At 45.0% G+C, this 12,901-nt stretch overlaps 1 protein-coding gene across 1 annotated transcript in view; it reads left to right on the top strand.

Moving 5' to 3' along the window:
• ERO1A (endoplasmic reticulum oxidoreductase 1 alpha) overlaps window positions 1-1,929 on the top strand; it is a 75,556-nt gene extending 73,627 nt beyond the window's left edge. The window contains exon 16 of the mRNA XM_068254651.1: window positions 1,606-1,929. Coding sequence (XP_068110752.1) covers window positions 1,606-1,663 — 58 coding nt within the window. The 3' untranslated portion in view covers window positions 1,664-1,929. The remainder of the gene's footprint in view (window positions 1-1,605) is intronic.
• Window positions 1,930-12,901: the final 10,972 nt, after the last annotated feature.

Below are 12,901 nucleotides of genomic sequence, written 5' to 3'. Positions count from 1 at the left end.
GCATGGGTATGTGTAAAAATACACCCCAAAACACATTCTACTACTTCTCCCGAGTACGGCAATACCACATGTGTGGCACTTTTTTGCAGCCTAACTGCGCTAAGGGGCCCAAAGTCCAATGAGCACCTTTAGGCTTTACAGGGGTGCTTACAAATTAGCACCCCCCAAAATGCGAGGACAGTAAACACACCCCACAAATGACCCCATTTTGGAAAGTAGACACTTCAAGGTATTCAGAGAGGGGCATGGTGAGTCCGTGGCAGATTTCATTTTTTTTTGTCGCAAGTTAGAAGAAATGGATTCTTTTTTTTTTTCTTTTTTTTTGTCACAAAGTGTCATTTTCCGCTTACTTGTGACAAAGAATAATATCTTCTATGAACTCACTATGCCTCTCAGTGAATACTTTGGGATGTCTTCTTTCCAAAATGGGGTCATTTGGGGGGTATTTATACTATCCTGGAATTCTAGCCCCTCATGAAACATGACAGGGGGTCAGAAAAGTCATAGATGCTTGAAAATGGCAAAATTCACTTTTTGCACCATAGTTTGTAAACGCTATAACTTTTACCCAAACCAATAAATATACACTGAATGGTTTTTTTTTTTTATCAAAAACATGTTTGTCCACATTTTTCGCGCTGCATGTATACAGAAATTTTACTTTATTTGAAAATTGTCAGCACAGAAAGTTAAAAAAATCATTTTTTTGCCAAAATTCATGTCTTTTTTGATGAATATAATAAAAAGTAAAAATCGCAGGAGCAATCAAATGGCACCAAAAGAAAGCTTTATTAGTGACAAGAAAAGGAGCCAAAATTCATTTAGGTGGTAGGTTGTATGAGCGAGCAATAAACCGTGAAAGCTGCAGTGGTCTGAATGGAAAAAAAGTGGCCGGTCCTTAAGGGGTAGAAAGACTGTGGTCCTCAAGTGGTTAAAGTGAACCTTAAGTCAGAAAGTAAAATGAGTTTTACTCACCTGGGGCTTCTACCAGCCCCCTGCAGCAGTCCTGAGCCCTCGCAGCCACTCACTAATCCTCTGTTCCTCCGCTGCCAGCTAGTTTCGTTTTTGCCGACAGGCCCGTCAGGACTGGTCACGCGTAACTTTTTCCACATTCCCGACTGCAATTAGCGTTATTGCAGGCTGCAACGCGTACAAAAATACGCGTTGCCGCATATCTATGCGCTCATAATGCGGCAACGCGTATTTTTGTACGCGTTACGCATTGCGGCCCACGATAGCGCTAATTACAGTCGGGAATGCAAAAAAAGCTACGCGTGGCCAGTCCTGACGGGCCTGTCGGCAAAAACGAAACTAGCTGGCTGCGGGGCACCAGAGGATTAGTGAGTGGCTGCGAGGGCACAGGACTGCTGCAGGGGACTGGTAGAAGCCCCAGGTGAGTAAAACTCATTTTTTTTTTCTAGCTTAAGTGTCCCTTTAAGAATAGGCTTATAGTAGGGGGAGGTATTTGTTGCACCATCAAAACTAAAAGTAAAAAATTGTGTGAAGATTCTTCCATTCTTGGCAGCCTCCAGAAAAAAAAAGAATAAAATGCAGAGTCTCATAATGTTGTCCAGATCTCATCCATTCGCCTCTTCCTTCCTGCAGGATCGCTACCAGCGTCAAGGAGTTGGAAAACTTTAAGAGGCTCTTGCATGAGGTGTGACGGCGGAGGGCCGAGGACCCCGGAGCCGGGAACTTTGCACTACGCAGCCCGCACTTGTCTGAGGACAACGTCTGAGAACCTTTCTTCTCGCTATGGTCCTCAGAGGACTTCCTGTGTATACTGTACAGTAGACACTCTTGAGAATTTTCTATCTGCCGTGACTCAAGGCTCCACCTCCATCGGACACCCTGACGAAGCGCTCATCACCATGTTGGCGGGATAGTTTTTCCTTCTCCCAGGATAATGACAAGCTTCTGCTGTAACGATATTGCCTTTGACTCTTCTGTACATTGATGCTGTGTATACTGGCTTGTACCGCTAATGCCCGCAGATCAGTACGGCCCGACCGGGTATTCCTCTGTTACTAATCTGTGCTGCCCATCTAAAGAGGACCTGTCACACAAGGGTGCTGCAAAGCATAATGCACAAAACAAATGTTCCGTAGCATTCACACCAGCCATTTAAAGTGTTAGTGTACGTATACTTACAGGTGCTTACAGGTCAACCAGGACCGAATATGCATCATTACAATACGTGTTTTGGTTTTTAATCTCGTGTCTTGAAGAAGGTGATTGTTGGATACTAAAATGGTTATATTTTAGAACTTACTGCAAAAAGTTCATTTCTAGGCTCCACCCCTCTACTGCACTTTCTAAAAGTACCCCCACTGATTTCTGATGGGACTCTCCCATGCTGTCCTGCCCTTACTGCAGAGGGTGGGGCTAAAGGGCTGGTATGGCCTGGCATACTGAGCTGCGCTGTGTGCTATGGCATCTGGCAGACAGCGATGACATGGGATGTATGTAGATGGGTGTGCATGAGCAGTAGAGGAGGGAGAGTAAGTCGAGCAAGTTCAATGAGGCTGGCTGTGTCCACCCATCCGGGCTGAAACAAAACTTGGCAACATATGTGTGTTTTTTAGTTTATCAAAGATCCCCCAACAATGCTGAGAATGAGATATTTAGAACTTTATAAACCAAGATTTCCCCCCAATGTTTCAATGGTTGCTTGGTTGAGTCCTGTAGACCACAGTTCCCCAACCCTGTCCTCAAGGCCCACCAACAATGCATGTTTTGCAGAAAACCACACACATGCACAGGTGAGTGAATTAGTGTCTCAGCAGAGCTGATTAACTACCTCTGTGGAATTCCACAAAACATGCACTGTTGGTGGGCCTTGAGGACAGGGTTGGGGAACACTGCTAGATTCCTGACACCATAATATAGGTTATAGCCATTCTAGAACAGTCATGGTAGCTCCTATCATACTTGTAATGTACACACAGCAAATCTGAATATCAGGAGAGCAGTCTATGGTCATGTAGGATTTCAGCAACTCTGCTCAGATGAGACTTGGGAATGTCAGTTTGCACCACCTTGAAGCCCATCCCCATTCTCAGCCTGAAGCAGATGCAGGGTCTTTGTCAGCTACAGACACAGTTCCTGCTCTTATATGGCATCACCTGAACTTGGAGCTATGTTCACTGTGAGCAGCTCTATAAACGATCTAGCTGCTTTCTTACCTGTTATATTAGAGTAAGGACCTATTGTGGTACAGTACATAGACTACTGACATTAGCCACACTGCTGATTACAATCAGTGAAGCTGTCAGCATGAGCCCTCTTTCTTAGTAGTTAAAGTGTAGCCAATCTGTTGGATGAGATGGGAGATGTGCTGTTTTTAATACATTAACTTGCCTAAGCATAAGAACACTAACACTTCAAATTGCAGCAGAATTTCACTTTAACAATGGCGGTTTGTCCATTTCCCAGAAATCCGCAGTGTCAACCAAATGCTAGGTGAGCAGAAGCATCAAAAATGGCTGCTACCTCTGTGTGACAGGTGCTCTTTAGATGTGCTATGTTACCTCCTGTTGTATTTTTGTTTCAGGGTTCTCTGGGAAAGAGCTGGATTTCCTCAGCTTTTTCCCGGAGGTCTCTTTTGTTGTGACTAATGCAAACTGGTGATTTAGATTAGTTTTTCTATGCCGGGAATCAGACCCTACGTTCTGTAGCATGTCTTGTGGAGAGATTAGGGGAGTATTCCGCTCCCGATACTCAGGGACCACTGACTGTTCAGAGGTGTGTATATACTTATATAATATAGGCTCTCCCTGTGGAAATCCCACTTTTTGTCTATCTTGTCTAATGGAGCTAATGATCCGCAGAGAATTGTTCTGTTGCCTCTGAAACGCGCAGAGGACGCCCCCTTGTGGCCAGTACTCAGATCTGCACTTTAGAGGGAAAACTGCAGAACAGATTTTACCCATTTATCAGATATGTTGGAATCTGCATGTAGTGGTAGCATTTTATTTATTTTTGTTCCTTTTTTTTGAAGGTCATTTATGGGCTGCTGATGCTAATTCCATGATAAGATTTACTATATAAACATGGCTGCTGCCATTACTGACTTCTTTACAGATAGATAAAAAAAAAATAAAGTAAAAAAGTATCCGTTTTGTGGCTGGACTGGCTGCAGTTCTAATTTTTTTTTTTAATATGCTTAGAATGGAAAATGCACATTAAGCAGGCATTCTGACTTCCTGTTGTGTACAAAGGAAAGGATCAGTGCTTAAGAGTGACATCACTGTGCTGCCATGGGATCAGGATAATGGGAAGGGCCCAGGGCTAAAGAGTGACATCACTGTGCTGCCATGGGCTAAGGGGAGGGGCCAGGGCTAAAGAGTGACATCACTGAAGTCATGTGATCAGGATAATAGGAGGGGCCAGGGCTAAGGAGTGACATCACTGAAGTCATGTGATCAGGATAATAGGAGGGGCCAGGGCTAAGGAGTGACATCACTGAAGTCATGTGATCAGGATAATAGGAGGGGCCAGGGCTAAGGAGTGACATCACTGAAGTCATGTGATCAGGATAATAGGAGGGGCCAGGGCTAAGGAGTGACATCACTGAAGTCATGTGATCAGGATAATAGGAGGGGCCAGGGCTAAGGAATGACATCCTGTGCTGTCATGTGAACAGATTAGCAGAATTCCCAGCACAATGTAATTTCAGTCTATACTACAAGATCAACTTGTTCTGTCTTCTAAGACCTACATGTTGTTCTGTGTAGCAGGTGTTTTGTTTATGGTACTATCAAATGGTGAGCAAACTAAAGAGAGGCAACTGCAGACCTGTCTGCCTTAATCTCCTCCTGTCACACCTCCTACCCAATCACAGAGCAGAAGCTGAAGGGGGCGTGTCAGTGACAGCATATTCTCGCTAGCAAACTGTCTAGTGGGTGGCTCTGGCACAAGGAATAGAACCACTATTTTATGATTGCTGATTGGCAGTGACATTTAAAGGACATGTTTGACTAGAGTTCTGCTTTAACATGTGTGGTCAGCATGGATTTATTAGCTGTCTGGAGGAGTTCCAGTTAAGCTGGATAGAGGTGGCCTACTAAAGAGCTCTTCAAAGCTGAATACTGATAACTTGTGCCATTTTCATTGACAATAGGAGGCCTTTGACTTTACTGACTGACATATTTTTACACTAAAGCCATGAGATTCCTCAGTATTAAACAGATACTTTGATTACTGTTCCTTAGAAACCAGCAATGCATGTGTAACTGCTATAAATATAACTTTCAGTGCAGCAAGAGCATTTGTTGCAGTTTACAAATGTACCACTAGAGGTCAGTGCTGCTTTTGTGTTTATAATAGGATATTTCTGTGCTTCACCATTCAAAATTATAATGTATGGAACCTCTTCAGAAACCATCCAGGAGGTCTGTATGCAGCAGAAAGTTTTTAGCAAAACCTGATGGCCTCATTTAGGCCTCTTTTCCACAAACTGTTGAGCTGTGTGCGCAGCAGCAAGCAGTTGCCAGGCAGCAGCAAGCAGTTGCCAGGCAGCAGCGAGCAGTTGCCAGGCAGCAGCAAGCAGTTGCCAGGCAGCAGCAAGCAGTTGCCAGTTTGAGAGGCATTTCACTGCCTGTAAACAGTTCGTGGAAAAGAGGCCTTAGCTTTGCAGGTGTATTTTCAGGAAGCTGTAATAGTGTTAGGCTGTGCATGGGCTGTGAGCATGTAGTCCCTTCCTACGTCAGTGGGATGTGAAAATTTAGAACAGCCTACCCTAAACATTGGCTGGTTGCCATGGCTATGAGAGCTTAATTCAACATGTGGCTTGCAAGGTCTTTTTGAGAACCTTAATTCAGATTTGTGCATCAGTGACGGAAAGTTGCACTACTTTTCTAGCTTTGAATGTATACTCTGCAGTACAGACAGCCCAGATTTTCCCCACTTCGTGATCTTTGCAGTACATCACACAAGGAGTAAGACAGCAGCGCTTGTATGAAAGAAGCCTTAGTAAGGATTTCAGTCCATTTTCAAGCTGAATTTGCATAATTCTGCATAACTTATTTTATCTCATTGACCATCCTTACTACTTTCCATTTAGAGATGGTCAAAAAAAATTGTTGTGAAATGCAGCACTTGATTTGCATCCATTAACTGCATAATAAATTATCACAAATTTAAAATAAGCATGTTATGAACCTTCTGTACTTGTTATATAGATAAATAATACCAGCTTGAAATTGGACCAAAAGCATACTTTCCTTTTGATTCTAATTGGCCCAATTCCAAACCTCATACAATTTAAATTTGCATGCAAGCTAGAATTACTAGTATCTCACTGCCCCTCTATAGCGATGCTCAATCTAATGTAAGAGACTGAGAGGCCAGGTTCACACACTAGGCGCTGCCGTGTTCATGTCGGCAGACTGTATGGTGTGCGATCAGCAGTGCATAGACAGCACTTCTGATGTTCAGAGTATGCGCTATTGCACTTCTGCATGCATTTTTGTCAAAGCGTATTACTGATCCTATTCACTGTAATGAATGGGCTCAGCAGTTTAACAGATGGTGTGCACTTGTGTCCTGAACGCACGGCTATACGTGTTGCCTAATGTTAACGAGGCCTTAGTTGTAACAGGAAGTGCATTTGGTCTGAATTGAGTTGGACATTAACTCCTCTTAAAACACAATCATGGGTTAGACTAGACCAGGCATGGGCAAACTTGGCCCTCCAGCTGTTAAGGAACTAAAAGTCCCACAATGCATTTGCCTTTATGAATCATGACTGTGGCTGCCAGACTCCTGCAATGCATTGTGGGACTTGTAGTTCCTTAACAGCTGGAGGGCCAAGTTTGCCCATGCCTGGACTAGACCCACCACCATAGTTCTAGAACAGTGATTTGCATACTCAGCTGTTCAGGAACTACAAGTCCCACAATGCATTGGAGGAGTCTAACAGCCACAGTCATGATTCATAAAGGCAAATGCATTGTGGGATGTGTAGTTCCTTAAAGGGATACTGTAGGAGGGGTCAGGGGAAAATGAGATGAAGTTACCCGGGGCTTCTAATGGTCCCCTGCAGACATCCTGTGCCTGCACAGCCACTCGCCGATGCTCTGGCCCCGTCTCCGGTTCACTTCTGGAATTTCCGACTTGTATCTGAAAACCACTGCACCTGCGTTTCCGTGTCCTCCCTCCCGCTGATGTCACCAGGAGCGTACTGCGCAGACACAGACCATACTGGGCCTGCGCTCCTGGTGATAGCGGGAACGAGGACACAGCAACGCAGGCGCAGTGATTTTCAGACTTTAAAGTCTGAAATTCCAGAAGTGAACCGGAGGTGGGGCTGGAGCATCGGTGAGTGGCTGCGCAGGCACAGGATGTCTGCAGGGGACCATTAGAAGCCCCGGGGTAACTTCAACTCCTCTTCCCCCGACCCCCTACACTATTCCTTTAACAGCTGGAGAGCCAAGTTTGCAGATCATTGTTCTAGAACAAAGTTCTATTCATTAGGGATGCTCAATGAGATGCAAATATGTCTGAGTTTATGCAAATATATCCAACTTGAAAATGGACCAGTTAAGTCCCACCCAAGTTTAAATGGATTGGTCCATTTCAAGCTGCATATATTTGCATCTCATTGATTATTCCCACCATCCATATACTGTATGCTGAGGGAAACCAAGCAGTCTCCAGCTCTTGGTGTAGCCAGAGTGAGTGTTGTGTGCATGAGATGAATGGCTGGTGGGGATTCTGTATACAGATAGATGCATACGATCGGCTATAAACATGGCTTTTATGACACACATTCAGGTAAGCAGCGCTGCCATATGGACTTTGTCCTCCAGCTGCATTTGCACTTTTCGGGCTAAAGATGGCGCTGTTCCTCTGGCTTTATGCAGCCCCATGTAGATTGTAAGCTCCCAGGAGCAGCACAATTACCTGTCTGACTTATGTCTGTGTATTTGTCGTTCCCCCCCCCCCCCCCCCCCTTGCTGTACAGACTGCAGCCACATTTCAATAAAAGGAATATTTGAACAACAGTTTGTTGGTGTGAAGCTGATGGCACTGAAGAGTACCTGTCAGGAGAATTGATGTCAACTAGGTGCAGCTTGACAATGAACCAGTTGAATCCTGCTGAGATGGGATTCAGGGCTGGAACCCACTAGAGCGTTTGAGTGTTTATGGAGCACTTTCAATCGCTAGCAATTCCCCTAAACGCTCTGCCAATGTAAATGGATGGGACAGATTCCACTAGTGCATATATGTCAAACTCCAGCCAAATTTGGCTCTCTGAGACATTAACTACTTGAAGACCGCCTAACGCCCATTGGCGTCAAGTCCTGGGGCTGTGGTTTCACAGGGAACGGCCGCGCGCATGACACTGCGTTCCGTGATTAAGAAATCCCCATTTACATCCGTACAGCGCTGCGGCCCCTGGCATCGCTGTACGAAATCGGTGATCCCCCGTCCTCTAATTTGCCGGGGAGCTCCGTCCTCTCCTGGGCTAATGCCTATGAGAGGTGGAACAGGACGGATCGCCGTCCTGTTCCAATACTGATGACGGAGGGAGAAAGAGCCTCAGAGACTGGGGAAAAATTAAACCAACAAGCCGCAGCGATAGGACCCCTCCGCCGGCATGTCCCCTTAGGGACAAAAAAAAAAAAAAAAAAAAAGTCTGATCGCTGGGCTCCATAGCTGGGCTGTGCAGGAGGCTACTAAGCCTGCACAGCCCTGTACTGCAAAAATTGGCCTGGTCTTTGGGTGGGGGGTTAAATTTGGCCTTTAAGTGGTTTCCCCACTTTGCATTATGTCAGGCCCACTCTAGATCACCACGGGAGCTATATGGGGAGGGGGACAGCACTAAACATTAGGGAACTGTATAGGGGAGGGTGGGGGTCTCTAGACCACCAGGGGAGCTATACTGGAGGTGAAGCCCTAGAACATCAGGAAAGCCATAGGGGGAAAGCACTAGACACTAGGGACCTGTATGGGGAGGGAGGACCGCTAGACACTAGGGAACTGTATAGGGGAGGAAGGTGGCCAGTAGACATTGAGGTTGGCCCGCGACTTGGTCCCAGTGTACAATTTCAGCCCACTTTACATTTGAGTTTGACACCCCGGCACTAGAGAGATGCAACACATGCAGCAATTTGGGAGCGTTTTCATTCGAAAGAATTGTATAGGAGCAGGGAAATTGCTTGCAAAGCGCTATCACAAATTGCTAGCCATAGTGTTTTGTGCTTTCTAGTGTGTTCCAGGCCTTAATCTGTTTTTAAAGTGCATAATTATGCAGCAACTTCAAATAATTTACATCTCATTGCCCCTCCCTAATAAAGAGCAGTGGTCAGTTGAACCTGGGCCAGTCAAACCTTGTGAGCAACCTGGAATTTTAGCATCTGATTGGCAGTCTCTGGTCACAAGCCCCTGGCTGCAGCCACTGCTGAGATGACCTTCCTTATCTATCATGCCGATCCTCTGCTTACAATCCTTTCCTAGCTGAGACGTTTGGAAAGCCACAAGATGGATCCAATCTGCCTAAAGGTGGCCATACATTAGAAAATTATGGGCAGATTCGATCAAGAGACAAATTTTATCTCTAATCGAATCTGATTAGAGAAATTTGTCTCTTGGTCAAATCTGCCCATACACTACAGGCCGATTCCCGTCAGATTTCAGCACGAAATCATCAGGGAATCTGCTGAGCCCACCGCATCCGCCACCCCCAAAATATGTGTGTGTTTATAAATTGCCTGTCCTGTAGCAGCTTCTGCATAGTGTCTGTCCATCTCACCTGGTAACAGCAGCATACACGTTAGCGGCGCATAGCGTCTGATGTCAGACATAGCGCCGCCGGCGTGTATACGGAACTGCGTGGAGTTTGACACCGGACAGGTGATGTATAAATGCACACGCGCTACATTTATACATTGCGGAGGGGATTTTATCGTCTCGTTGCTAGTTTGCATTTTTGGCCACCGTACCGCCATGCACCCGGCATCTTCCAGCAAGCGAGAGCGACCGTGCGGCCAATTTCTGTCCCAAAATTGTCGGGCATGCACTTGGCAGCACCAATTGTCATCAAATTGGTCAGCTAATGTATGGCCTGCCTTAGGCCTGGAACCCACTACTAGAGTTTTTTTTTTTTTGTTGAGCGTCCAGGGAGTGATTCAGAACACTAGCAATTTCCCTAAACTCTCAGCTAATGTTAATGGATGGACCAAATTCCACTGTAGCGATTAGTCCATCTCTTCATGGGGGGGATTCTCAGCATGGCCTTCATTCTTTATAAAGACAATTGGCCTCAATTCACTAAGCTTATCGCCTGTCTTTAATAACTCTTCTAGAGTTGTTACCATGGTGATAAGGCATGTAGTATTCAGGAAACATTTTACCTCAGGCAAACCTAAAGTGAACTCTTCTGTCTTTAAGTTAACTCTCCAATCTTTAAAATAACTCCAGAGTTAAAGACAGGCTGTTCATTAACTGCGTGTGAAAATAACTACAAAGGAGGTAAATTAAGGAATGAAGAGAACTCTTTCACTGTGTGAGGTAAGTTTTCTCTTGCCTTATTATCTCCAGCATGATCTTAGTGAATTGAGGCCAATATTCTCTGAAAATGTGTATACAATGATGCTGTCCAGCCTTCCTGCTCACTGTACTTTTTTTTGGGCAGTTGGACAGAGCAACTGCCATTTCCCAAGTGATTTAAAAAAACAAAACCCTGAGAACCCCATTGGACTAGTCCAAAACCTGTCACTATCAGATTTCTACTACTTACTGTAAGTGACAGCAACATAAGAGAAAAGTAATTTATGGCTCATTTAACTCTGGAAGAAATATACTTGTCTTTTACATTATTTTAAATTAAGATTTTCTCAACAGAGGTCCTTTAAACAATACACATTATTTGGCTGCAGTAATGCAAGTCACACAGAGCACCTGAACTGCTGCATGCTTGTTCAGGGTCTATGGCTAAAGGCAGAAGATCAGCAAGATAGGCAGGTAACTGGTATAGCTTAAAGGGAACCAGAGACGAAGCACCCTTGTGTATTTTACCATGTATATCAGTAAGAACATTAGAGAAAACACTTACCATGCTGTCTGTTTCATCCTCACTGCTAAAAGTGTCTGTTATCAGCAGTCACAAGAATCCCAGACTGAGCAATTAAATCTGGCTTTGCTGGGAATGATTATTGCTGAGTTATTATAGCATAGCCACAAGGGGGCAGGCTTGGGCTTGAAATAACACCACAGAAGACAGACTTAGCTATAATCTTTCTGTAGCAAAGCTAGATGGAGCAGCCTGACTTCTCAGTCGGGGATTCTTATCAGAGGTGATAAATCAGATTACACAGAGAACAATGAAACAAAGGGCAGATTAGGTGTTTACTGTCATGTTCCCACTGATTTATAAGGTAAAATACAAGAGGGTGCTTCATCTCTGGTTCTCTTTAAAAGGAAATAAATATGGCAGCCTCCAGCTTCACTTTTCCTTTAAACTGGCCATCCATTTACCAATTCTGGTCGATTTTGATAATACTTTATCAAATCTGAGAATCTAGTCACAGATTTTAATCTAATAGACAAGACACCCATAGAACAGATCAATAATCAGTGGCTGAGTTGGGAAGCCAATGTGTTACCGCAGCTACAGAACGACATAGTAAAAGCAATCAAGATCATGTCCACCTAAGGCTCCCTGCGATACCAATTTTTTTTTTTTTTTTTTTTTACATGCAATTCAGACTTAATTGTTACAGCATGCTGTGTTTTTTCTGTTGATGGCATTTAGGGAAAAAAATTGGAATCACAAATCAGATTTGCAGTGTGCAGGGATCCTAAACTGGGAGGTATATGGATGTTTCCTTTTAAACAATACCCATTGCTTGCCTGTCCTGCTGATCTCTTTGGCTGCATTGCACACCTGAAACAAGCATGCAGCTAATCCAGTCTGACTTCAGTCAGAGCACCTGATCTGCATGCTTGTTGAGGGGCTGTGGCTAAAAGTATTAGAGACACAGGATCAGCAGGAGAGTCAGGTAACTGGTATTATTTTAAAAGGGGAAAAAAAAAAAATCCATATCCTTTTCAGTTTAGGGTCCCTTTAAAGGGATACTGTAGGGGGGGGGGTCGGGGGAAAATGAGTTGAACTTACCCGGGGCTTCTCACGGTCCTCCGCAGACATCCTGTGTTGGCGCAGCCACTCACCGATGCTCCGGCCCCGCCTCCGGTTCACTTCTGGAATTTCAGACTTTAAAGTCTGAAAACCACTGCGCCTGCGTTGCCGTGTCCTCGATCCCGCTGATGTCACCAAGAGCGCACAGCGCAGGCCCAGTATGGTCTGTCTGCGCAGTACACTCCTGGTGACATCAGCGGGAGTGAGGACATGGCAACGCAGGCGCAGTGGTTTTCTGACTTTAAAGTCAGAAATTCCAGAAGTGAACTGGAGGCGGGGCCAGAGCATTGGTGAGTGGCTGCGCCAACACAGGATGTCTGCGGGGGACCGTTAGAAGCCCCGGGTAAGTTCAACTCATTTTCCCCCGACCCCCCTACAGTATCCCTTTAAGGTGTAGTTACTGGGTGCTCTGACCAACAGGTTCCAGAAGAACCAAAGTAGTATCAGAGTAAGCAGTCAGCGCTCCAGATAGTTACATTTAGTGCTGCATATAAAATCTTTCCAACGTTTTGAGACAGCCAAGGGTGTTTTTCTCAAGATCAAAATAGTAGTGAGCTACAGATCGCTCCGCTACTCCTAATCAAAATTACCAGTAGGCCTCACTGTCCATGGAGGGCAGCAGTTAACTTGCCTATGTCACCACCTATAGCTGATGCATGCCTCCTATCAAACTCGTGAGTGAATTGCGAGTGAGGTGAAACACCAGTGAACTGCATCAGCTATAGGCAGTAACTTAACCCCTCCTTCCCCCCCACAAAT

Source organism: Hyperolius riggenbachi, chromosome 9 (assembly GCF_040937935.1).
Source record: "Hyperolius riggenbachi isolate aHypRig1 chromosome 9, aHypRig1.pri, whole genome shotgun sequence".
NCBI lineage: Eukaryota > Metazoa > Chordata > Amphibia > Anura > Hyperoliidae > Hyperolius > Hyperolius riggenbachi.
The sequence above is the reverse complement of the archived record's forward strand: the minus strand, read 5'-3'. Positions and strand labels throughout refer to the sequence as shown.